At 43.9% G+C, this 27,263-nt stretch overlaps 1 protein-coding gene across 1 annotated transcript in view; it reads left to right on the top strand.

Annotated features, from left to right (window-relative positions):
* Positions 1 to 12,815: 12,815 nt before the first annotated feature.
* Positions 12,816 to 27,263, top strand: part of RORA (RAR related orphan receptor A) — a 781,107-nt gene continuing 766,659 nt past the window's right edge. The window contains exon 1 of the mRNA XM_061157286.1: positions 12,816 to 12,981. Within this exon, the coding sequence (XP_061013269.1) occupies positions 12,816 to 12,981 (166 nt within the window). The remainder of the gene's footprint in view (positions 12,982 to 27,263) is intronic.

Raw genomic sequence — 27,263 nt, 5'->3', positions numbered from 1 at the left:
TATCCAATATGTTTCCAGTGACTCATCTCCAGGGCGGATGTATCTTTTTTTTCTTCCTTGACACTGACATTTTTGTAGTTTAACACAGCACTCCCCACCCCAAATCTGCACACACATCCACAATTAGCCACAGCATTATGGAATTTCGTCCAAAAATTAATAATTTGATTGGTTATTCAAAATCTCAAGTATCTTGACAGCCAGCATTCAATTGAGGGGGAAAATAATATGCAAACCGATGATTTATCTTCTTTTTCCAACAAATGAGCCCATCTATGAGCCAGACAACATATTGAGAAATTATGGGAGGATGCTTTGCTTGATCACTGTTTCTAGATGATCTCTGAAAGATATGAAGAGTTTTCTAAAACTCAGGTTGGTCCTTAAAATATTAGCTTTCTTACACACAGTAAAAGAAAAAAAATTCAGGAAGGGGAGTACATTGCCATATTTTTATTTTCAGAGTGTCATAAAGAGGTTTAGAAAGATCCCAAAATGAAAACTGTGAAATAAAATTAGTGATGAAATAAATGACATGAGTGCTTTAAGAGTAAATATACGCTGAGACCCTTAAGTGGCTAAAACTCTGCTGGGAAGAAGCATAGTTTACAGAAGAGTAAACCTGCTGCTTTTAATTAGCCCCAGGTATCCTCTTTCCAAAATATATGGCAGAAAACAACTCCCTTAGAACAGATCTTTATAAGATCGGTTATAGGGTCCTTTATAACTTCCATGCATTTATAGAACTTTGAATGCCAGAAGGCACAAGAAGAAAGAAAGGAACAAAGAGAAGAGGGAGTGAGGGAGGTAGGGAGGAAGGAAGAGAGGAAGAAAGAAAGAAAATGTAAAACTCTCAATGTACATACATACTGAAAATATGAACATATATGAAAAGTGGGCTTCCCTCGTGGCTCAGATGGTAAAGAATATGCTTGCACTACAGGAAACGCAGGTTCAATCCCTGGGTCTGGAAGATCCGCTGAAGAAGAGAATGGCAACCCACTCCAGTATTCTTGCCTGGAGAATTCCATGGATAGAGGAGCCTGGTGGGCTACAGTCCAGGGGGTCGCAAAGAGTCAGACATGACTGAGCAACTAACACACACACACAGACAGACACAGACACATGAAAAGCAAAATGTGTGTGTTATCTACGGAAGCATCCTATGCCTTGAGACTGTACATCCTACCTTCTGATAAGAGCAGGATTCTATACACCTATACACAACTTCTCCAGAAATACAGACATTAACAACTAGCACCCACACCAGTGTTTTCACTTTAATGATAGCTAAGTGACAAACAGACTCACAAGCAATTCATTAGAATTCAATGCTAAGAAAATCTCTATGATACCTTTTTATGAATTTGACCTGAGGCTGCTCACTGGAGGGAACAGAAATTGCATCTGATACAATAATGTGCTTTAACTGTAAAAAGTTCTTAAAAGACAGGGAGTTCCCAAAATGAATAGGAAAGTGACCTCTCCAAAACAGTGGTCAAATTTTTTTCATTTGTTTTATTGATAGTATTTGGTTTAACACCAGTGTTCTCAGACTTGGCTGAGCAGAGTGGGCTGTTCTTTAGAGTCACCTGGGGAGCTTTTACCACTCCCAGCCTGAGCTGCTCCCCAAACCTATTAAATCAGAATCTCTGAGGATGGGACCCAGGCAGAAGTAATTTTTAAAATTCCCAAGTGATTACAGTGTCCAGCCAAGCTTGAGAACGTCTAGTCTACAGATAAGCCATCTCTGATGATTGAATTATTGGCCCCAGTTGTTCAGTCTCCTACAGTAAGTAGTGCTATACATTTCAGATCCTTGCCCTCGCCTCTTGGTGGGCTGAGGGTACTTCTTCACCCCTTGACTTTGGATTTGGTCATATGACTTGTTTTAGCCAATGGGCTGTTAGCCCATGTGATGCATGCATGTTAGACCTATGCTCGGTTGGGAGGCTTGGTCTCCTGTGCCCTTGCCTTTGAGCAGAGCAGGTCTCAGTCAACCATTGTCCCAAGAGCAATGAGAGATGTGTAGAACAAACCTAAACCCGGTCAGCCACCAGAAGCCAAGGCCAGTTGAACCCCGACATGACTGCAGACATAAGAAGGAGAAAGAAATGTTTGTGTCTGTAAGCCACTGATTTGCAGGGTGCTTTGTTATCTGGCATTGTTGTGAAGTAACAGATATATGTACAATTGAAAAAATTATTTAGTGAGATGGCTAACTAAATTTGGGGGGCAACTACATTTCTTTTGACATGAAAGAGAGGATCAACTTAGAACTATTTTTAAAGGAAAGTTTGATCCATAATATCTACTATGATGTAGCTTTTTGGAACAGTGCTCCTGTCTTTGTCACCCTTCTGATCTGTTAAGCAGAAAATATTTCCTGCTGATTTCTTTCTTAGTTTCACACAGGCTCTCCATCTAAACATCTATCTTCACCAGGACAGAACTGGCATTCTGAATCATCAGTACCCCAGGCTACTTTAACAGGTTTTTATCCCCCACCCCCTTTTCTTTTTAATTTTAAAATTTAAGGTCTACCCAAGTTTTTGTGGAAAAATGGGGGAAAAAACCCTCTCTGTATAACTATGACCAACATAATGAGCCTGGTATAGATTTAGCTATGGTAAGATTCCTTATGGGGAGCAGGTAGGGGATTCTGTGGTTGTATTGGAGACATAGGCCAAGTTAAGCCCACAGAGGCATGGATGTATTCTCTCACAAGAAGAGCCCTTCTTTAGAATTCATAGTTATTTATGCATGTGCATTTACCAGTTAGGTGGTCTTTGTTTATATATTTTGGAGATTAATTATTTGTCAGTCACATCATTTGCAAATGTCTTCTCCCATTCTGTGGGTTTCCTTTGCTATGCAAAAGCTTTTGAGTGTAGAAAATTCCTACTTCTAACAAATTTCCAGGTGATGATGATGCTGCTGGCCTGGGAACCACCCTTCGAGAACCACTGACTGGAATGCACAGTATATATCTTTGAGATATATTCTGTTTGGGACATTGCCTTGTACAGAAAAAGATTCTTACATAGTTCCTCAACGGAAAAATACCTGTATATAACATTGAGTAGGTCCACCTGGAGAACAAAAATGTAGTCAGCGGTTTCAATTCTCCTTGCAAAAAGCTCATCTATTCCCACAACCACTTCCTAAATGTGTATTTTTAGTCCTGGCTCCAGGAAAAATAACTCATGGAAAGCTCCTTTTTCAAAGAAGCCTTCCTTGATTTCTCCAACAGAGGACATTGTCTCTTTCTTTAAAATCCTAGCACTTGATCTGAACCTGTCCCATGGCATTTAATGCCACATAGCTTAGAATTCAGGTGCTGACTGACTTGTCTTGGTTTCTCATAGAGGATATAAAATCTACCTGATTCATCTTAGAATCCCTTACAGCATCTTTCTGCAGTGGGTGTAAAATAAGTATTTATGGAACCTAAAACCTATTAGTGGCTATCCATGTGAAGGTGGCTCAGCAGTTCAAAAGATTAAAACTTGAAATGAAAGGCCTGCACCTTCCTTGCCTTGGTGCACCATCCTCCACCATCACTACAATGACCACTAGCTACATATGGCTATTTCAATTTAATTGGCATAAAATAAAATTTAAAAAAATCCACTTCCAAGCTACAGTAATCAAGACAGTGTGGTACTGGTGAAAGAATAGACAAGCAGACCAAGAGAACATAACAGAGAGCCCAGAAAAAGACCCACATAAATTAAGTCAACTGATTTTTAAAAGAGGAGTAAAGAAAATACACTGGAGAAAACAGAGTCTTTTTAATAAATGGTGCTTGAACATTTGGACATTTACATGCAAAAATAGAACCTAGACACAGACCTTACAACCTTTCATAAACATTAACTCAAAATGCATCATATTCCTAAATGCATCACACAAAACTATAAAATTCTTAGAAGGTATCAAAGGAGAAAATCTAGATGACCTTGGACACAGTGATAACTTTTTAGATATAACATCACAAGTATGATCCATGAAAGGAAGAATTGATAAACTGGATTTCATTAAAATTAATATTGAAAGATAGTGTCAAGAGAATGAGAAGACTAGCCATAGACCGGGAGGAAATACAGTATTTTTAAAAGACATATCTGATAAGAATGGTATTTAAAATATACAAATAACTTAAAAATCAACAGCAAGAAAACAAACAGCCCACTTAAAAATGGGCAAAAGATCTGAACTGATGCCTCATTAAAGAACGTATACAGATGGCAAATAAGCATATGAAAAGATGCTCTACATCATATGTCATTAGAGACATGCAAAGTAAAACAACAAGATACCACTACAAGCCTCTTAGAATGGTCAAACTCCAGAATACCAAATACTGGAGAGGGTATAGAAAAACAAGAACTCGAATGCATTGCTGGTGGAAATGTAAAATGGTGTAACACTTTGGGAGACACTCTGGTAATTCCTTACAAAATTCAACATACTCATACCATGCGTGCATACCCAGTTGATTCAGTCGTGTCCGACTCTGTGCAGCCCTGTGGACTGTAGCCTGCCAGGTTCCTCTGTCCACGGGATTCTCCAGGCAAGAATATTGGAGTGGGTTGCCATTCCCTCCTCCAGGGAATCTTCCTTACCCAGGGATTGAACTCACGGAGTCTCCCACATCTTCTGCATGGCAGGTTAATTCTTTACTTCTCAGCCACCCGGGAAGTCCCACTCTTACCATATGGCCCAGCAGTTGGGCCCCTTGGTATTTACACAAAGGAACTGAAAACTCAAGTCCAAGCAAAAATGTCCACGTGAATGTTGAAAGCAGCTTTATTCATAATTGCCATGACTTGGAAGCAACCAAAATGTCCTTCAGTTGGTGAATGAATAAATGAAAGTGACAGTCACTCAGTCGTGTCCAACTCTTTGTGACCCCATGGACTATACAGTCCATGGAATCCTCCAGACCAGAATACTGGAGTGGGCAGCCTTTCCCTTCTCCAGGGGATCTTCCCAACCTAGGGACTGAACTGGGGTCTCCTGCATTGCAGGCGGATTCTTTACCAACTGAGCTATGAGGGAAGCCCGTGATATATCCAGACATGGAATGCTATTCGGTGCTAAAAAGACATCAGCTGTTAAACCATGAAATCACATGGAAGAAACTTAAATGCATATTACCAAGTGATAGAAGCCCATCTGAAAAGGCTACATACTGTGTGACATTTTGGAAAAGGCAAAACTATGGAGACAATAAAAAGATCAATAGTTGCTAGAGGTTGGGAGGAGAGAAGGATGAATAATAAGTGGAGCACAGAGGATTTTTAGGGCAGTGAAACTACTCTGTATGATACTATAATGGTGGATACATATCATTAGACATTTGTCAAAACCCATGGAGTGTACAACACTAATGTAAACTAAGGACTCTGGGTGATAATGATTTGTCAATATAAAAGTTCATTGATTATAACAAATGTACCACTCTGGTGGGGGATGTTATTGTGGGAGAGGCAGTGAGTGTGTGGGAGCAGGAAGTATATGGAAAATCTCTGTACTTCTTGCTTAATTTTGCTGATCCTAAAACTTCTCTGAAAAAAAATAATCTATTTGAAAGGAAAAAAATTATTAGTTCACATTAACCATGTCTCAAGTGCTCAATAGTCACATGTGGCTAGTGCCAATCATATTGGGTAACACAAATACAGTTCTACTGGAAGGACTCCGCTAAGAATTCCCAAGTCACTTTCATCTATCTTATCTGACCCTCACCAACTCTGCTTTAAGTAGTCAAAAAAAAAAAAAAAGGTAATCAAATTCATTTTATAGAAAGAAAGATGGATCTTTAGAGAAGTTAAATAAATTGCTTCATGGCAAAGTAGAGGAGCCCAATCTATAAAGTATATATGAAACATAAAAGGGTATTTAGAATCTAATATTAAATAGGTATTCAATAAATTGTACTCCTATATTTGTTGATATAGTCACAGCTTCTTTATAAAAAAACAAAAATACCTCATCCACTCACTCAGTCAACAAATACTGCAATTACCAATGTACCAGACACAGAGCTCAGCACTGAGAATGTTCCAGGCAACAAGTGAGCCACAACGCCTGCCTTCAAGGAGCTTACAGTCTAGGCTTCTTTCCCCTCGTGTTTTCCAAAGCCAGTCAAAGAGAGTAGTGAGCTCAATGCCAGTGGGCTCATGGTGGTTCTTTCTCAAACACTGACCCAATACATCACCTCACCTCACCCCACCCAGGGGAAGCTTAGGTGTTTCAGGTTGGAAACGTCAGACTGCAGGACACCTGTTCTTAGGTTCCCTGGCAATTGCATGTGGTCAAGTACCTTTTTTTCTTATCAAAGTCCACAGCCTCAGTCTCAGAAGCGAGCAAAGGGAACATTAGCTGCTCAGGGCAGAACCCTTACTATTTCATTCCCTGAGGGAGATTATTAGCTCTTTTTGCGGTGGTCTCTAGGGCAGCTAGAGCCTTCTCATTGAATGCCAGTTAGTTTTGGTGAGCACATTACTTTCCCTGTAAAACACACTAGTTGTGCTTCTGTTTTGCTTAGCACTCAGCTTAATGCCCTGTGAAAAGCAGGAGCACGATTAACATTTTGTAAAATGACAAGATGGATGCTAACTCTTGACCCAATGGTACCCTCAGATGAAACCTAGCAATTAGTCTAGTTAAATCATTAGAATGCCTACTATGTACCATATGTTAATATATTCCATACCACCCCTGCCCAGTAGATATATAATGTGAACCACATAGTAATTTTATGTTTTTAGTATGTTTTTAAAAGTTAAAATAGATGAAATAATTTAAATAATATACTTTATTAAACCCAGTATATCCAAACTATTGTCATTTCAACATGCAATCAATATAAAATTATTGAGACACTATATTTTTTGTATTCAGTTCAGTCACTCAGTCATGTCCGACTCTTTGAGACCTCATGGACTGCAGCATTCCAGGCTTCCCTGTCCATCAGCAACTCCCCGAGCTTGCTCAAACTCACGTCTATCAAGTCAGTGATGCCATCCAACCATCTCATCTTCTGTCATCCCCTTCTCCTACTGCCTTCAATATTTCAAGCACCAGGGTCTTTTCCAATGAGTTAGCTCTTGGCATCAGATGGCCAAAGTATTAGAGCTTCAGCTTCAGCATCAGTCCTTCCAATGAATATTCAGGACTGATTTCCTTTAGGATTAACTGATTGGATCACCTTGCAGTCCAAGGGACGCTCAAGAGTCTTCTCCAACACCACAGTTCAAAAGAATCAATTCTTTGGCCCTCAGCTTTCTTTATAGCTCAACTCTCACATCGATACATGACTACTGGAAAAACCGTAGTTTTGACTAGATGTACCTTTGTTGGCAAAGTAATGTCTCTGCTTTTTAATATCCTGTCTAGGTTGATCATAGCTTTTCTTCCAAAGAGCAAGCGTCTTTTAATTTCAAGGCTGCCGTCACCATCTGCAGTGATTTTGGAGCCCAAGAAAATAGTCTGTCCCTGTTTCCATTGTTTCCCCATCTATTTGCCATGAAGTGATGGGACGAGATCCTATGATCTTAGTTTTTTGAATGTTTGTACTGTCTCCAAAATCCAATGTAGATTTGTAACATTTATCATATATTACAATTTGAATTAGCCGCATTTCAAGTTCTCAATACCCACATGCAGCCAGTGGTTACTGCATTGAATAGTGAAGTTTTATATAGCTTTTTAAATTAAAGATGTGTAATCAGGGCTTCCCTGGTGGCTCAGATGGTAATCTGCTTGTGATGTAGGAGACCTGGGTTCGATCCCTGGGTTGGGAAGATCCTCTGGAGAAGGGAATGGCTACCTACTCCAGTATGCTGGCCTGGAGAATTCCATGGACAGAGGAGCCTGGTGAGCTACAGTCCATGGGGTCACAAAGAGTTGGACATGACTGAGTGACTAACACTAAAAAAGAATAATAGCAACATTTTGAGTGGCAAGCGTTTTGGAAGGATTTAGAAGGATTGTCTTATCTAACACTCCTAATAACTCTCATCTATAGCTGAGTAAATATCATCATAAAAATGGTGAGTGACATCCTTGTCCACAGTGCTAGTACGTGGCAGAGTTGGGTCTTGAATTCAGGTAATCAGAGGATTCCACATCCATAACAGGATGGATTAACTGGGTGGTCTTGAGCAAGTCACTTCCCTGCATTTTGGTTTCCTCTTGTACAAAAGAGGAAGAGAGGTGGAAAGGATTATCCAGAGTGGGTGTTGCAGGCCTTCATCTTCCTTTTTATTTGCAAGCATCTGACAAGACTGGCTCTCCTCTTCCCCTCTAAGGGGACTTGAGATTTACATTGTTCCTTCTCCAGGTTGAACAAAGGGGTCTTCTTAATCTGGACTTTTCTAGTTGGGATGACTCTGACTATAAACCTACAAACCTTGCAGCAGGATGGGGGAGCCCCTCCAATCAATGCCGAAGAGCTGCTACATTTTCTTTTGACTTTCTTCTATTTTGAGCATCATGTCCAGCTTCAGTTTCTTGATACTTTGCTGAAAGGAAGGAAACTTGTTGCCTGGGCACTTGGTTTTAATTTTCTGTCTCCTTTGTTCTTAGGCATGTTGTAGAAAGCTCCCCTCTCCCAAGGAAATTCTATATATTTCCATAATTTTCCTTCTCTTTCTCTCCAAGAAATGCAAAGAAAATAACTGTCAACAATTTTTTTGCATATATAAATTTTAACAGCCCATACATGTCAACTAATCTTTTACCCAAGAAAGAAAGGCTTATTTCAAGTGATTGAAAGTTGAAACACTTAGGTTTTCATTCATGTTGTGTAATGGAATCACTGTGTGGACACGCTCCCTTATGATTAAGACAATTTCTCAAATCCACTAACTCTAATGTGTGCCTACTGTGTGCAAGGGTAAACCCCTGTTTTCTAGGAATGGCTCTTCCACCAGGGAGGGTAAGGCAGATGTTCAACCAGCCACAGAACAAGGTGGACCAGGTGCCTTAAGAGGGGTGCAAAGTACTAAGTTCAAATATATAGTCTGGAGTAAATAAAAGTTGTATAGAAGAGTCCCCTCATGGACAAAGGCATGACAATCCACTCTGGAATCGACATTTTGGTTAACCCAATAGAACAGACCTTTAAAGAAATGTAGGGATTCAGTTAACAGAGAAGGCAGAAAGGACATTTCAGGAGAAGTTGTTTTGTTGCTGTTGTTTAGTCTCTAAGTCATGTCTGACTCTTTGTGACCCACTAGGCTCCTCTCTCCATGGAATTTTCCAGGCAAGAATGCTGGAGTGGGTTGCCATTCCCTTTTCCAAGGGATCTTCCAGACCAAGGGATTGAACCTGCATCTCCTGCATTGGCAGGCAGTTTCTTTACCACTGAGCCACCAGAGAAGAGGCAGAAGCAAATGTCTCTGCATGTATCCTGCATCACAAGTAGAAGGAGAGGGAAGTGGCACATGGCCTGGTCTGAGAATTACACATGGATTGCAGGAAGTATGTAAGGATGCTAGGCAGTTTGGCAGACTCCTGGTACCAGCATCCTGCTCCTAGAACTCCACCCAAGGGAGATAGCGTTCATCAATCACAGCCCACACCTTCTCAACTGACCTCAGGAGTGCCTCATGAGATGAGATCAATTTGCCATCCCTGGTGTAGGGATAAGTGAGGTAGAGTCTTGAATACCTTGTTGACTAGTTAGTGGTTAATTGGATAGGCAATAGGGAGCCATTAAAGTCTTATAAGCAGGGGAGTGACATGGTGGGAAATGAGAGCTGTAGTTCAGGATAATGAACTTGGCAATGCTTTCTGGGATGGATTAGAATAGTTATAAGAATGAAGGCCAGTTATTTGGAAGGTTATGGTTTAGGCAAGCTATAATGTCTGGAACTGGAGTGATAATGGTAGCCAAAGATAGGAAGGGCAGGTAGCACAGAGTTAGAATTGAAAGCACCTGGCAAGTCTGCTGGGCTGTGGAAAGTGAAGGGCAGAAGTGAGAGAGGGGAGTCATAGCCAACTCTCCAGGTTCCCCGTAATGACCTTGGAATAAGAAAAACTTAGAGTCATCATGGTGGGGGGAGCCTGTGATTGAAACAGAGGTAGGGGAGTTCCGGTGAGTTTGGTGAGGGCAAGAGGAGTCTGCAAAGAATGGGTTTTAGGCTTCTCTCTTCTACAAAGCATAGATTTTTCTAAGCCATTGCCTCAACTCAGTAGTGCAAAGTAAAATAACCATTTTTAAGCAAACAGTACTGCCCTTTCTCAATGAACAGAATCTAAGGAAAGCTGCCATCTTTCCAAATATTTGGAAAATTGGAAAGCCTTAATTAGTAATCAGGGAAGGGACATGAGGGAAGGAAAGAAATATATTCCTAATCACTGCTTCCCCAATCCAAGTAATTTACACTTTAGTAACAATGATTGACAGTCAAGTAATGTATCTAACTCACTTTTATTTTTCCCTTGAGGAAAGCACTTGAGTTCCCAATTGTTTTAAATTGCAGAAGCAGTAATTGTTTTAGGAAGGCAGGAGAAGCGGCTTTTGGGAGCCGCAACCGCTGAGGGGAATATAGACTCTATCTTTAACTAAGGTCACTAGGGCCATATTCAGGACAGTCTTTCCTGGGTAAACAGATACTAATCTAGTCAAAGAAGAATAGCAAAGGAATCAATTAAAGGCCCAAGGGAACAGATTTCACCCAAAATGTTAATAAGCTGCTACTGGTAGCTAAAATGAGCCATAGATATTTTCTAAGCTGCTTGCATCCCAAATATAATCATCAGTGAAATTTAATAGGAAAAGTTTTTTTTTCCTCCCAAATATTTAAAAATCAATATGGGGCCATGCATGTGTTTTGACATACTTATTGTCCCAGAGGAACGTGTTCATTAAACTATGCACTTTGATATATTTGTTTACTTAGAAAAGTCAAATGTGACAAGCTGGGTCAAGCGCATCAAGAACTTTCTTAACAGGCTGATGCTAACCTGTTATAAAAGGTGTGAACGCTGCTCTGGAAATCTGTGCTTTGATGTATTGGGAAACCCACACATCTGATTTGGGGGGCAGGGAGAAGACAATCATGGCATTGTTTGTAGGCGCCAACAGACAGGCAAAAGCCAGGGTTCCTTGCAGAGACTGGATTAAGGTATCAAAACTGTTCACATCTCATTTACATCACTCCGAAGAGTGGACCACAGGTTTTGCTGATTAACACACAGACCATGGCAAATAGCATTGTGTATCTGAAATCAGACCAAGATCAGTAACGGTAACACAAAACATGTGTGAAGTTGGGCATATGGAGGTTTCTCTTAGGCTATTATCTAACTAGGTTTTTTTTTCTCTTATTTTTGAAAAGTCTTTTTTTCCAAACCAGGAAGTTAGCAAAAAGCAAAATGTTCCCTGATTCCCTCCCCACCCCACCCCCTAAATACACATATTTATGCCACCTTCTGGTATATAACAATATTTTTTGTTGTCAAAATTTGCAAATCTTCTGAAAGAAAGGTGGGGGTATGTGTTAAAAGTGTACTGATTTCATCATTGTCTCTGCAGGCAATAGGAAATGGTAGATTGAGTACTGAGACAAGAAAATCAAGCTACTACCACCTGAATATTTTCCACTCATCCAATGTGTACTGTTCCTTCATACTAGAGTTTGGGATCAAAGTAACACTGCTGCAGTTCTTTGCCACCCTTGGGTTTCATTCAGCACCTACTATGTGCTGGGGAGTTTCAGTGAAAGCTGGGTGTGCAGAATGATGCCTACAATGATGTGACTTATTAAAAGCTGTTAATTATCTGAATGTTATCATCCAGATGTTATTAACGCCTCTCTAGTATATCTTTTATGGATGAGACTGTACATTTAATAGCAGTAGTACCATGGGAATTGACAATTAGCAGCTACGCATGAGCGAGATGCAGTGTGGCATATTTCATCCAGCTTAGATAGCCATCGACCAAACAGGCCAAAGTTTTCTCCAGTAGAAACTGCCCTGCCAAGTGGTTTCTGGACCCTTCTCGGAGAAAACAGCGAAGAAGCTGAAAGCGACCTCTTCCAACCATACCAGAAATTGGCTCTCCGTGGCAATTCTAAACTCACACAGTTACATCAAAGCGATATGGGAAACCCACTGGACGTCCCATCCCAAAGTAAGAAGTGCCACACCCTCAGTTCCCCCACCCTCTGCCTTTCTGGGGATGTCAGCGCAGGTCGAATTCCTTTTCAGTATCTCCTCAGTCCTGGACTGGGCTGGCGGGGAGCTACCTGCGAGTCCCCAACGTGGATAACCGGATTTGTCTCTTCCCAGGCTGGCTGCTGATGGGGACGAGTTCTGCTCCCGAGAGAGTCCCAGAAGTAGGTACAGAATCAATCTCACCAATCTTAATTGCTGTCCCTGGGCCGAGGAAAGGGGAGGATTGGGGCACCGGAGGCTCTCCCTTCCTCCTCCACTCTTTTCCCCACCTCCCAAAATTGGCAGCCAGTCCTCGCCTCTCGGTCTGGGGTCTGGAGGGTGGGGAATGTGGGTGTGGGGGCCGGCTGGAGAAGCTCTCGCTAGCGCTGCCTGTGGCCAGACCCGCCTCCCATCCCCTCTCGGGCGCACACTCACGTCCACCCAGACACACTCCGCGCACTCCCTTGCGCTCTCGCTCGCCCGCCCGCCGCCGCCTGCTCTCTCCCTTTTGCTCTCCCCGGTCTCCTTCTCCCTTTTTTTTTTTTTTTTTTTTGGTACCATAGAGTTGCTCTGAAAACAGAAGATAGAGGGAGTCTCGGAGCTCGCCATCTCCAGCGATCTCTACATTGGGAAAAAACATGGAGTCAGCTCCGGCAGCCCCCGACCCCGCCGCCAGCGAGCCGGGCAGCAGCGGCTCGGACGCGGCCGCCGGCTCCAGGGAGACCCCGCTGAACCAGGAATCCGCCCGCAAGAGCGAGCCGCCCGCCCCGGTGCGCAGACAGAGCTATTCCAGCACCAGCAGAGGTAGGAGGCTGTGAGAGGGGCTGAGGAGGGGGCGGCGGGAGCCCCGGCGCGGAGCGGGGGGCGGCCGGGAGCGGGCGCCTGGGGCGCGGGGTCGGGGGCCGCGCGCGAGCCGGCCGCGGCGCCCCGAGCTCGGAGCACCCCCTTCCCCTCCCCCCTCCGCCCCCCAGAAATGTTGCAAACTTTTGCAGCCCGTTCTCGGGTTGCGGGAGGAGAGGGGGGCGGGGGAGGCGGCAGGAGGGTTGACAGCCGGCGGGCTCACCCCCTGGCTTTGATTTTTTTCTGCAAAGAGAGGAAGAAAGCCGCGTTGCTCAAATTAAATACTCTCCCCCAAAATACGGAGGACCGGAGAGTGGGGGCCCGGGAAAGAAACTTTTAAAGCGGCAGTGTCCTTTTAAGAAGGGGGGAAAAAAAAATCCTTTTGATGGCCATCCTCCTCCCCTTTTACCTTTTCTCCTCTTGACAGTTTCGGCCCGGGCAGCCTGCGACGTGGTGGGTTTTCGGCCCCCCGCAGAGGTGAAAGGGGCGTTAGAAGTGAGAGATCTGGGCAGCACCCCGCCGGGGGGTGGAAAGGGAGCGCTTCTGGACTTGGGGCGGGGGAGCGTCGTGGGTACCTTCCCTGGAGCACAGCCATGGATTTGGGATTTGGAGATAGGGCTGGGGGAAGCGGGGTGCGGGCGTGTGAGGTGCTCGCTAAGTTGTCTGGCGGGCGCGGCGAGGGGAGGTGCGCAAGTTTGCAGACCCGGGGTTCGCAGCCCGGCGCCCAGGCTGGCGGGGGGCGTGTGCGCGTCAGCGCGCCCGGGGCGGCGGCGGCGGTCCTGTGGGGCGCTCCACGCGCATTCGGAGTGAGCGTCTGCAAAGGCAAACAAGCAGAAAAAGAAAGATCGCAAGGCACCCAAACTTACTTCTGCCCTGGGAAATCCTTCCCTCGCTAAGCGTTTCTTCAAGAACCTGGGAATGGTCAGTGCGAGTTGAATGCTTGTTAGATAGTGCGATCGATGTCCCCCACCCCGCCCCGGGCAATTTTTTACACACTTCATTTGTAGGATCTGTGTGCGTGTGTCTGTGTTTGTTTGGTGTGGGGGGGGGGGCGGCTCCATGACCCCTCCTTGCTTTTTTTTCTGATTAAAGTGGAGTATTGGCAGAAGCTCACCCTCTTTCCTCTTTCTTAAAAGTATGGGAACCTGATGTGGGGTTTTTCTCGGGGGTGGGGGGTTATTTGAAAACGCCCAGAGTTTATAAAGAACAGGAGGAAGCTACGGCTTTAATTACTGTTGTAAATAATGTATAAATCACGCCTGTCACTCTGGAGGAAGCCAGCTCGCACGAGCCGCCCAGGGCTGGGGGACAGAGAAGATCACCAACCCTGGCTTGGGCACTGGCCCAGCGGGCCCCCTCCTCTTGCCACTCAGCTTCAGGCAGAGATGGGGAGAGCTGGGAGAGGCAAGTGGGGGCCCCAGAGCCCTCCTTTCCTCTCATGTTAGAGTTGGAGGTAGGAATATGGCTGATCATGTGCTGGCTGTTTTACAGTATTCCCCCCCGCCCCCCCGCCCCACCTTAGCCACACCCCCTGTCCAGGCGCTTTCCCATTCACGGAATTCGAGTACAGTAAAAGCCATCAGGATGACACACGCGAAAAACATTTAATTAAAGGCGATTTCGGAAGAGCGAACACATCAAACCGCGATTTAAGGGAGAGGGAGGGGGCAGCGAGGGTCGGGAGTACAGGAAGGGGGGGTGGGGCGGGGGGCCGGGACCTGCCGCTAGCTCTGCGAGTTTGTGTGTAGAGAGCTTTTGGCTGCAAAGAGTATATTTAGACCTGAGACGGTGGATTTGGAATGCGAGCGGGTTATGTAACAGGGTTAATCAGAAACACTGGAGAAAATCCCCTTCATGTGTTTCTGAGGCTTTTTTTTTTTTTTTTTTTTTGGAAGAGGGGGACATAGTATGTAGGAAGCCGCACTAATTTCTGGTTTGTGCTGCCACCCCCTCTGTCTTAGCCATCCCCCTCCCGTGTGTTATTAGCATCTTCAGGTGTCATTCTTGCCAGAAGGTGTTCTTGCAAGAGATCAGGGTGGCAGGCTGCAGAACCGACTAGCAAATCCGTAACTTGCTGTTCTTGCAAATTACATAACCGATGGGGCTTTCTCGGTACCACCAGCCCCGGAGGCTCAGCAACAAGGGAAGAGGGACAAAGTGCAGATAGGATGCATCTTGTGCAACTGACCTGCTGACCCACATCCCCTTGCCCCCTAGTGGGCCACCCCCAACTCCCTCCTCTTTGAACCCACCTCTTGTCCATCCCTCCAGAGAGTTAATGGGGGGAGGGAGAGGAGGTAAGGCCCAAACACTCAACTCACATCCTGCACGCAGGCACTCGGTTATATAACAGTCTGAATGGAAAAGGAAGGTCAGAGATGGAGGCATCCTTTAGCTAACACAGCAGTAGTAATAGCTTCCAGAAATTATGTGCATTTGCAGACTTTAACCTCAGATGTACCGTCTGCTCTTCGGGGGTACCAATCTTTGTGCATGTGAGCTAGGGAGAAAAACAGGGAATGTGTAAGTATGCTCAGTAGATGAGAGTGATTTGAAAATGGGAAATGTTTGGGTTTTCAGATGATGTAATGGAATTGGCAGAATATGCAAGTCGGCTCCCAGAGTGTAAGCAGCAAGAAAATTGGAGCTGGCATCCAGTATTAATGTTGCATAAATTACAATATCGGAAAGAAATTAACCTACACACTAGGTGATTACGCCTTTTTAATACTTAAAGCATACAGGCACACAACGCAAAAGGAAAAGCAAACACCATCACCTTAAAATCAGCATTTTCAACCTCTAGGAGGGTTGAGTGGAGTCCTTGGCCTTGGGTGAAGAGAGCCACTATCTGATCTGGGGGATGCTTTCTGGGGAGTTAGCAGGGTTAGCTTCCAGGCAGCCAGTGTTTGCAGTCTGCAGAGATTGTGGTCAGGATTCTCATGACATTGAGGTGACCTCATGAGACATTACCTAGGTAGACTTGAAGCTATTGCTGGATTCCAAACTCCTGGGAATCCACGGGTGAATGGACCGTGCACCGTTAGTGCCTGCACTTCCAAAATCAAATATGTGACTTTATAATCTGAAAGATGGCCTCCCCTTCTTTTTACAACGGGGCAGGGTATGTTAGCATTTTCAGCAGAACTGTTTTGTTTTCTGGGTGCTTTTAATGATGGCTTTTGTTGTTCAGCCCCATCTTTTCAGCCCAGTGAAAGGGAAGAAAGGCAGGAGACAACATGGGAAGTAAGAATGAAGCGGAAGAACCACAGTGAATCTTTAATTTAACAAGGCTTTCAGGGACTTCAGGGAGCCCTGAGCCTTGTGACATAACTGTTGTTAAAAACCTTCTTCCAGAATCTCGTTAGTATATGCATGCCAGAAGCTTACACATTCTACCTCCCTAAAGTTATCCTCCGGGGACTGTGTGCCACACCGCTGGTCTGGAACACCGGTGCTGCAGGTGGATGGCTGTTAGGGCAGGCTGACCTAAGGGAAAAATCGAAGCCAAAAGATGGGATTAACACTGAAAAGCTCAGTTGGGTTGAGATCGAACCCCCTGGAAGCTGAGCTTAGATTGACTTAAAATCAGTTAACAAGTTTAGTTGTAGCCCTGAGGACTTCTAGACCCACAGGAATCTTTGCCTCTCAAAGTACTTCTCCACAATTCACCACTTCAGTCTTGGCTGATTCACTTTCTGGTCGGTGCTCTTGCCTGGCAATTTCGAGCATTTTCTAGAGATTGATTCTCAGATGAGCTTTTCTTATGTGGACCTGGCTCTCCGCAGTGAACAAATGATGCCCTGTAGTTTGAAAGAGCTACTGACTGGGATAAAATTCTGTGCCGGGGGAAGGAATAATTATTTTTTAAACGAAGGGACTTTCATTTTCCAGTAAATTGCTCATAAAAACATTTATAATTATACCCTTTAAAAATGTAATAGAATAATTTTAGAAAATACAGTTGAGGATGATTATGAAAACCTTTTCTGTTGCTTCCCTCTTCTTTCTTAAAAAGAATTGAATTATTAATCCAGAAGTCAAATCCTGAGTGGCTAAAAACATTTATGGCAGACTTTTTTTTTTTTAATGTTAGTCACCTGCTGGAATTTTCCAAAATCTTCTGGTGTTAAGAGGAGCCCTTGGCTTTAGAAAACATTTCTGTTTCTGAAACTGAAATATGAAGGCTGCAGGGACGGACACCTCCCCCCCCACCAAGAGACATTAAGCTTGTGTTTTCAAGTCGGTAGAGCTGGGGGGTACAGTGTATACTGCTGTTTCTACACCAGACTACTAAGAGGGATGTAGGGAAGTGCGGGATTGTTAATTGCAATAGGTAGTGCCTCCAGATGCAGATGTTCTGAAGGTCTTTGGTGACAGCTGAATCATTTTTGAAAGCAAACTGACTCCTGTCCAGAGCTAGCCTTTGGACTGTGAATCAGGCAAGCCCAGGTGTACTCCACGCGCCATATTCTTTGTCACATCTGAGTTAAGATGCACAGTTTTCTCCTGATTCTTCCTTTCTTACCCTGAGGAAGTTGTGGTGTGATGTCGGAAGACTGACTAAGTTGGGTGTTGCCTAGAACCCTGTTGATGGAGTGTGGTCCATTATAGCATGTACCACTTTTTCTGAGGGTGCTCTCCGCAACCCCCACCATTTTTCCAGTCTCCTTCTAAGCTCATCTATGTATTTCTGTCTGTGGAAGCAAAATACTTAACTACATTTCAGGTATCTGGGGAGAGAGTTGCAATGTGATTGCCTCACATGCAGAATTTTTTTATAGAAAATGTCACTGTTCTCAAATGTCGTATCCTCTTTGTCTTGTACAAGCCAGTGTGCAGAGACTCTGAGGTAGACAGCTTCCTTCCTCCTGGAGGGGACCCCTGACCCATTCATCCCAGATTAGAGATAGGTTCCTGTAGAGCCAGAAGAGTCTGCTTTGAAAGGCCTTCAGGTGCCAGAGCGAATACCAAGCCAAAATGTGCAGTCCCTTTCTGAAAATGAAGACTGTCTTCTTTGCTGAGAATTTAAGAACAACCTCCTCTCTGCTTCTCTCTGTCTCTCCAAGATGTTCTCCCTTCCATCATTTAAAATAAATGTTTTTTTTTTAAATGAGGATCTGTTTTATTTTTCCCTTGGTATCTCATTCAGAAGGGCAAGTGTTGATTTGAGATGAGCTGTTAAAATGTTCACCCATCTTATTAAGTTGTTATGTTAAGAAAAATACAATTGAATCCTTGTGAATTAATGCTTGCCCAGAACCCTCCAGATAGAGTGTTCAAGCATTGATTAAGATACAATAAACCATGATTTTTCTATAAGAGTACCAAGGCATCACTGATGAATTTGTTTTTCCGGCACAGTGAGCAGAAGCATTTTTTGTTTTTTCCTTGTCAAATGTATTTTGAAAGTGTGCTGGTCCCCTTTCCTGCCCTGGGAAGAACACTGAGGATGTAATTGAATCTTTCTTAGAGATTTGGGGATCCTTAGGGTACTGCAGTGGAAAAGGCAATGGCAACCCACTCCAGCACTCCTGCCTGGAAAATCCCATGGGCAGATAGCCTGGTGGGCTGCAGTCCATGGGGTCGCGAATTGTTGGACATGACTGAGCGACTTCACTTTCACTTTTCACTTTCATGCATTGGAGAAGGAAATGGCAGCTCACTCCAGTGTTCTTGCCTGGAGAATCCCAGGGACGGGGGAGCCTGGTGGGCTGTTGTTTATGGGGTCGCACAGAGTCGGACACGACTGAAGCAACTTAGCAGCAGCAGCAGCAGCAGCAGGGTACCCCAGGGTCACTGTTCTGAGGATGAGTTCTGATTGTACATTATAGAACTGTAAATGGAGACGGTGTTAGAGATTGGGCTAAATCTGTCCTGATTCGAGCTTGGAAATCTTTTCTTTGTTTTTGGTTAAATCCTCAATATCTGTCTGTTTTGTTATTTGCCTCCCTTGCTCTCTGAGTTGCAAGTGACAGAATAGAAATTCGTGTCAGTTAGTTGATTCTGGTTAGTTGAGGTTTTTACTTTAAAATTTCAATCCAAGTCTGGACTCTAATTCTTTCTCTAGAAGATGTAAACTCATTCTCAAAAATTTAGGAAAGCTATTGTTTTTACAAATAAGTTATGTGCTGTATTACCATAACATGCAGTTTTCCCCTGTGTAATGGTACACAGAAATATCAACTACTTTTGCTTCTTCCTTATATGTGTTGAAAGGGTTTCATCAACCCTGAAAGTTAGGAAATTCTAGAGTTAGAAGGAAGAGTTTCAAAAATGTCAGTAAAGAGCATATAGATTTCCCCAGAGGAAGCTCTCTGTCCAAGCTTAGGCCTTTGTTCACCGGACCAGTGTGGTACCATATCATCAAGAGCTGACTTTCTCAGCGCTGTCCCACCTGACTTAGTGGTCGTCTGTAGTTATCTTGTGATATCTTTGATATCGTACTGTTGAAAATTCAGCTTGGGAGTCTTGGTGTTCTTTTGTGACAGCCTTGTTGTTGTTATTACTTTGCTTTTGGAGTAAAGACATCAAGGAGATAGTCTGAAGAAATGGTTAGAAAAGTGGAGTGAGGCATAAAGAAGTATAAATGTACCATAGCCCGTGGGTTAGGCAGGCTCCATTCCAGGTCTGGCTCTTACGTACGTGCTAATGTTAAAAGGAATTATAGGTAGCAATTCCCTTGTGTTGGTGGGAGAACATATTTTTTCCCCTAACATAACGTTTATGGCCTCCGCTGACACATCATTATTACAAACCGTCTCATCACATTACGTGCTGTGGCACATTGGCAGTGGCGTGGCCCTGCAGTCTCCTGGTGATTGTCTTGTCCACAGAATGCGGCCTCCGAGTCACTGTCTGTAGGGCCCACAACAATGGAGAGGACAGGTTTCACACAGTCTGAGAAGTGCTGGAGGCCTCCAGGCCCTCCCAGGTAGTTGCTACACCCATGTTGCTTTCCCTTGGAGCTCAGTCTGAGGCTGAAAACAAGGAGGAATAATCAAGGTGTTGAGGATTTATAATCGCCAGCCTCCAGTCATCTCTAACAGCGTGATTGGGCATTGGAGTTTTGATCATCAATGATCATGAAGTTTTTGAAAACAATTAGGAAGTGCCTGCATCCGTGAACAGACCATGATAAATGAGGTCCTTTCTGGGTACCAGGAAGGGTACCACCCAGTACAGGATTCTCACGCCTGTGAAAGAGGCAGCACACTGTTAAAAATACCTAGCTTACTTCGGGGGAGGATTTGGCTGAATACTGATGAAGTTTATGAAATATGAATGTTGTGAAGTTGCTGTACGTAAGTGGTAGGCGTGTGTGAAAGAAGTAAGAAGCAATAAAATAGTGTATAAATGACACTCTGAAACTTGATGGACTTGTGTACGTGACAAGAATGGTGATGTTTGGTTCTGTGCCTAATGGGGGAGAATAAACTGGTTTAAAATCTGTATGTCAAACTCGATGTGGGACTAAAAATTAATACATACAGAGTCATTTGACTTATAAGTGAAGGGTGCTACTGAGCAGAAACAGACAGGTTGCAAAGAATAGAGGTGAAACGGAATGGGGGAAAAACAGGAGGGACCAACACTTGAATTTATAATAAAATATGGTAATCACTGTTTTAAATAATCCAGACTATTAATGACTAGGTAGAGAATTGCTGCTAGGTAGAGAATTCGTTATAGCCCAACAAAAAGGTATCGCTGCGAATTTTAGGTTGTGCGCAGAAATCCTCTTGATCCCCAAAGCATAAATGCATGTACCGAGAAGCAGAAATGCACACATTGTAATTTTTTCTGTCTTATCCTGATTAATTGACAGCCGACTGTATGCCTCTTTCCTGAAGGTGACTTTACAATCTCCAGACACAGACATTTCTCTCAGAAGTGGTGTGAAGGAAGGAGAACCACATACTAAAGTGTGTTTCACTGGGTGAAGTATTTGGGAGGAGGGAAGATAAGAGTGGTGAAACAGGGGAAGGGGGTCGTGCCTACAGAGATTAAGGATGCTGCCTTTTGGGGGCTGGGGAGTGGGGGCTGCGAACCGAGGAAGGGAATCTCTAGAGGGAAGGAGACTTATGTGCAAAAGAGAATGAAATTAGCATTGACTCTGTAATGGCTGGGAACGTGCCTTTCTAATTTTAAATTATCTTTAACAAGGACGATGAACAGAGGAAAAGTTGACACTTTGAGAAGTTATGACGAACTTGTCGAGAATGCCAATTGACAAAGGCAGGTAAGGGAATACTTGGAGCAACAGAACAAGAAACAGGTCTGAAGGGCAGGCCGATGTGTTTCCGAGTGTGTTAAGGGAATTGGCGGGCGTGTTTATTGACTCTTCTAATTAGTTTTAAAGAAACATGAAGAAATGGACAGAGACGGAGAAGAGACGCCCTGATGGGATGCCGCCCTTCCAGGAGCAAAGAGACCTGTCTCATCCCTTATGATCGATGCCAGTCATGGGGAAGAGTGACCGCTTAAAAGTTAGTGGATTTCTGAGAGTCAAATCAGAGAATAAACAAGAGTATATTTCACACGTTTAAAAACTTTTCAATAAACTGCATTGCTTTTCATTTTCACAGTACAATCATAAAGCCAGTGGATGATGGTAAGAAGGCCACAGGGACAATACAGCATGTACTCCCAGGAACGTTTGCATGACAAGGATAATATATCTGAAAGGACAGGGCACCTGGAAGGGTGAACTGCCCATAACTCTCAATTGTGCAGGTAATGAAGCAGGGGGAAAGCAAGGCAAATGAAATTCTTTGATAATCAAAGACGATGCTCCTTTCAGTGATCATATTGGTTGACTGATGCTGACAAGGGTGAAATTGCCAGAATTGTATTTTACCATTTCTGGCACTCATGACCCACTTTGGGTAAGCACGTTTCTACAGAAAGTGCCTCAAGATTGGTGAGCTGCTAAACTTTCTTGAGACCCCCAGGAGAATCAGTAGAACAAATGGGGTACTCCTGAGAGGACTCTAGAAAATTCTAAAGCTTGATTTCTAATCTTGAGCATGAGGGTGCATGTTCACATATATGTAGGGCTCACTCACGAGACTGCCATCGGTCATGTTTTATTAGACTAAAGCCTGTTAGAACCAGGAGGGGTCTTATGAACCATCTCATCTACCCTCTCCTCCCATTTAAACTGGCTCACACAGAAGTCAGAATATGCCTGAGGCCCCATTCCTAGTAGGTAACAAGGCTATGACTAGAATGCAGATCTTCTTCCTCCCTAACAACGTTCCTTCCACTTGTATGCTGTGTCAAGATGCTAGAAGTTCCAGTAAGTTCCTTTCCCCCAGGAGATGCCCCCCTCCGAAGCTATTACAATAGGTATGCAGGTTAACCCAGCCTTAGCTGGAGATACGTTTGAAGGTCAGCACACTTTGTCTTGACTGTGCATCAATAGCAGAACATTCTCAGTATTATTATTTTTTAATCCCATTGGGCATTTTTATTATTCTTTAAAAATTAGCTAGTGAGCTTGTGGCTCTGCCAGTAAAGCCATTCGGGAGCATGGTGAAAATTGTGTCTGCATCTCCTGCTCTGACTTAATAGGAAGTAAAATAAGGGACATAGAGTGGGGCATCCTGTCCTTGGAGCCCTTAACCTCTCTGGAGCTGGAAGCAGCCAGCCCTAGCTGTGCAGTGGGGGAGGGCATCTCTCAGCAGCTGTCATCTTTCCTCAAGGCAGAGGGTTTGTCTGGGCCTTTTATGGGGATGTTCCTGAGCAAGTCTGTAGATGGAATACTATGTAGTCAGTAAAACTCACGTGGTAGTGGAAGATGCTTGGGATCCTGTGCTTAGTGAAAAGTCACAGCTTTCATAGTAGTGTGCATGGAATGGGATCATTTTTACAAAAACTCGTGTGTGTGTGTGTGTACATTAACATATGCCCAAATGTACCTAAATGATGAAATGATAAAGTGGGCATCTCTGGACAGTGGGGTTATCTATGAGTTTCTCTTTCTCTGTGCTCTTCTCTATTTTCCGAGTTTCCTGAATTAATGTGTGTATTATTTTTGTAACTGGAAAAAAAATAAATTAATTTTTTTCAAAAAGATTGTGTGATGCTACTTTGAGGGAACTGATTCTGAACTTAGTATGTTGCAGAGAATTTCATGATGTTTCAGGATGGAGCAAGTTTTCTGGCCTAAAGAGCAGCACCTTTGATGGTTGTATTTAGCCAGGAAAACAGAGGTCATTCAGCTTGAATATGAAAACAAACGTCCTCGTATTGGAATTCATTGTCCCTCTAGTACAGTGTCCTTCGTGTATTTATTATGAGAAAAACACAGTATATTGAAAGCCAGTACACAGATATATCACATGCATCAATAAACTTTTCATATAAATTATCCATTACCTGCAACGCTCTGTTATTTTTCCTCTGTTATTTAAAGACAATACAAGTCATGAGCCACCAGACTGGTTTCATAATCTATATGGGGGGGCTTCATGAAGTTGAAAATCCATGTCCTTGGCATGAGGCTGAAGCAGCCTTTCTGTGGGCCGTGGCCGGACTGTGGGAGGGAAGAAGGGATGGAGGGAGGTTTTCCATAGTCACTGATGTGGGACTCCAAGTGTTACTTTATTATGATTTCAAGGAAGAGTTAAGGGAGGGAAAATAAGGTAAATACTTATTATTTGTAATCATTCAGGATCTTTATGCCCTTTTAGTGCATGCTCATTAACATCCTATTTCATTTAGACATGCATCTGTCTAGTCTGGTTCAGCATATAGATTCTGGGAACCCCTTTACTTGCAGTTTGTCATCACTGTGTACAGGCACGAGGGTGGTATTCTTTCAGTCAACAAAAATTTACTGAGCACCTTCTCTGTGCCAGGTACTGTGCTAAGTAAGCTCTGGGGAGAAAGCAATAGACAAGGGAAGTCAGAGTCCCTGCCTTGCTTGATCTTAAGTTCTCCTGGTGACATCATGGTGTAGCCCTTTGTCTGGGTCGCCTTTGACCAAAGACTTCTAAGGTTTCTCCTACACATCTGTCTTGACCTCAGCCTCTATTACCTCTATTCCTAGCGTGGGCTGGGGCTAAAGAATCTGCCAGCAATGCAGGAGAGCCAGCTTCCATCCCTGGGTTGGGAAGATCCCCTGGAGAAGGGAATGGCAACCCACTCCAGTGTTCTTGCCTGGAGAATCCCATGGACAGAGGAGCCTGGTGGGCTACAGTCTATGGGGTTGCAAAGAGGCAGACATAACTGAGGAACTAACACTTTCACTTTCTTTTTTTGCTACTGTAGGCCCTCCTCCTCCTCTTCCTCTTCTTCCCCATCTGATTTCCCACTTTTGATCCAATCTCCTTGCTTCCTGAGATCCTACAGTCATTCTAGCTCCTGATAAGACTCACCCTCTCCCTCTTATAGTTCTTTACAGTGTTCAGACACATAGATGACCTTGCTCGTGCAATCAACATGTCAGCTCTTCCTTTGCCAGGTTTCTTTACATTGTCTTCTAGTATTATTTCCTGGGCAAGAGTCAGGTCCTCCCAAGAAGATGAGCTCCATGGTGTATTCTTTCACACCTGCTCAACACCTTGCAAAAAGTAGGTGCTCATGAATTGTGCAGATGATCTCCCACATTGCCCTGGAGAGCTGTTTGTCATCTCAGAAGATTCAGGTCTGCACTTCCCAGCTCTACAAGCACAGCTTCTGCTTGCTCCTACCTCCAAACAGGGTCTTGGGTTTGGACTCAGCCACTCTAGTTTGTCCCACCTCTGTCTCTCTTGGATCCACCAGTCCTGCCCTCTGTTGTGGCAGGTCCAGGCCTGCTCCAGTCTAGAGCAACTCAGACTGTGATGAATAGCTAACATGGTTGTTACAAGCCTGCTGGGAATGGGGCCCAGGTGTGCTAACTGTGTGACCTTTGGTAAGTTCACTCACCACTCAGTCTTTTCCTTATGTCACCTGAAAACTGGGGGTGTTAATGATGCCAGCTTCCCAAGGTGCTTGAGAAGCTCACCTGTGAGGATGCCCATACAGCTTCTGGCGGGATGCCTGGCTCACACCCAGTGTCACTCTGGTGATGGTGTTGATGGCAGAGCACATCCAGAAGCAGGGCCCCTCCGGCTACCTTTCCCCATCTCCTCCGATAAGTCTGCAGCTCCTTTTGCTTCCTGCTTCTGATTGGTTGCTCTGTGAAATTAATGAGTCCCAGGACGTCAAGGGCCTTTCATTTAACTACCAGTTCTATCTCCTGGACTGGATCCTATGCCAGTCCTTCAGTTCAGCTGCCATAGGCTAGATCCTGCCAAGTTCAGATGAATCACTTAAGTTCAAGCCCATCAGCCACTTGTTGGGTTTCCCAGGGGTTACACGCCATACCTGCAACTGAACAAGAGGAGAGTCCCACTTCTGCCTGCTTTCCTCCCCTTTGTCCTCCCTATTCCTGTGGTCCTGCTGGCTGCCCCCTCCAACCATCGAGACTGGGGGAGCACCCTCCACCCCACTGTGCTCGGGGTTCTCTCATGTCTCATTTCTCAGCACCCCATCCTTGCCTGCCCTCCCTTCCCCCGTAGTCACTTTCTCCTCCCTGCCAAAAAAATCACATTGGAGAAGCCTGTCTGCAAGGGTTCCATTCAACTTGCTCTACATTAATGCTCCACTATGGTGACCCACTGCTGAGTCTTTCACTTGTAATGTAATCTAATAATTTACATGCACTTTGCAAGCAATACTCTCTGAGACTCACAACCTGCTTGAAATCACTCTGCTGTTACAGTATTTGAGCTGATGAGAGAGCAGCGTGAGAAAGAGTAGTTATTGGTACTACAATGATGTTGGGTAAATCTGGGAAAATAATGTTAGCACAAGATGAGGGTGTGCAGATGGATTATAATATCCTTTTTTAGAGAATCAATTAAGCTTGCTAAGGGTCTTTGATTGATTTTTGCCTTGTAATTGGACTAGGCTAGGTCAAAGTATGGTGGGGTAGAAGCGTAGGAAGCTAGAGGAAGTGAGTCAGGCATGGAATCCTGTCTTCCTGAGATGCTGTGAAAATGTTTTCATTTTGATATACTACATGACTTTTACAGAATTAATTGGCACTGTGATTAGGTTGTTTTATTTCTTCACTCAAACATGTTGGAAGCTGATTCTAATATGCAGTAGTAATGAAAATAGAGTAATGCTGTAATAATAGTGCCATTGTAAAGTGAATTACACCATTAATTACATCTATTTTGTCTAATCTGTATTGTGATGGTGTGGGTGATACACACACATACAGACTTAGAGTAGCTGGTCCTTAAGAAGCAGACTCTAGCAGAGAAGCCCCGATCCTATAATACTGAACAGTCAGGGAATGAAAATAAACCGTTGTTCAGTGAAAAAGTAAATTTTTATATCTTCAAATATACATACATATTTACATACACATATACACACACAGGCACATACATATTGTACCAGTCAGGCAGATCAAAAAGAAAATGCATGATTAGCATTAAAGTGCTTGCTTGTGTTGCCTTTTTAACAACTTGGTTGGCTTGCCTGGGGACAGGTATCAGTTATGGCTGACCAAGTCAATTATAGGATCAAGGATAGCGTTTGAAAACAAGGCTTCGTGTATTCGTTTCAACCTTTTCATCCTTATTATCATGTCTGAGAGCCTCTATTAATGGACATGTCTCAAGTTGGGGAAAAAGCATTAAGGACCCAAGAACCGCAGTCATTTTATTCTGTCATTCATCTTCCAAGAAAGAACATTGGCCAAACAGCTTCTGCCACAGCAGAAAGATAAAGACATATTTTTATGCCTTAAGTCATAAGCTAACCCTTGAGCAGAAATGAGATCTGTGAAGGCAGCCTCAGATATGGCTGCTCCCAGTGGGGCATGTGAATTTAAAAGTCCCAGGGTGAATTACTCTTCACTTTGGTTCCAGGGACTTTAGCCCTGAACCTGCAGGAGGACTGGCATCACCGGGGAAGTTTGGCAGTAAATGAGCATGGATTTCCAACTGTGTCCAGGGAGGTCCTGAAGATTTACTTGGTTCATCTCCGGACTTTGTTTCTGACTCCATGACCTCCTCTCCGTGTTTTCGTGCAGAGGCCATCTGGAAGGGATTCTGCTGGTGCTCTGCATTTCTCACCTGCCCTCACTCTGTTGTTGTGCATAGGCAGCATTTTCAGTCAGCACCCCCACCTGGTGATCTGAAACCCCAGAAACTCCTCATCCGAAGAGTTGAGATTTTATGTGAGCGTGCTCAGTTGCT

This window comes from Dama dama, chromosome 12 (genome assembly GCF_033118175.1).
Source record: "Dama dama isolate Ldn47 chromosome 12, ASM3311817v1, whole genome shotgun sequence".
NCBI lineage: Eukaryota > Metazoa > Chordata > Mammalia > Artiodactyla > Cervidae > Dama > Dama dama.
The sequence above is the reverse complement of the archived record's forward strand: the minus strand, read 5'-3'. Positions and strand labels throughout refer to the sequence as shown.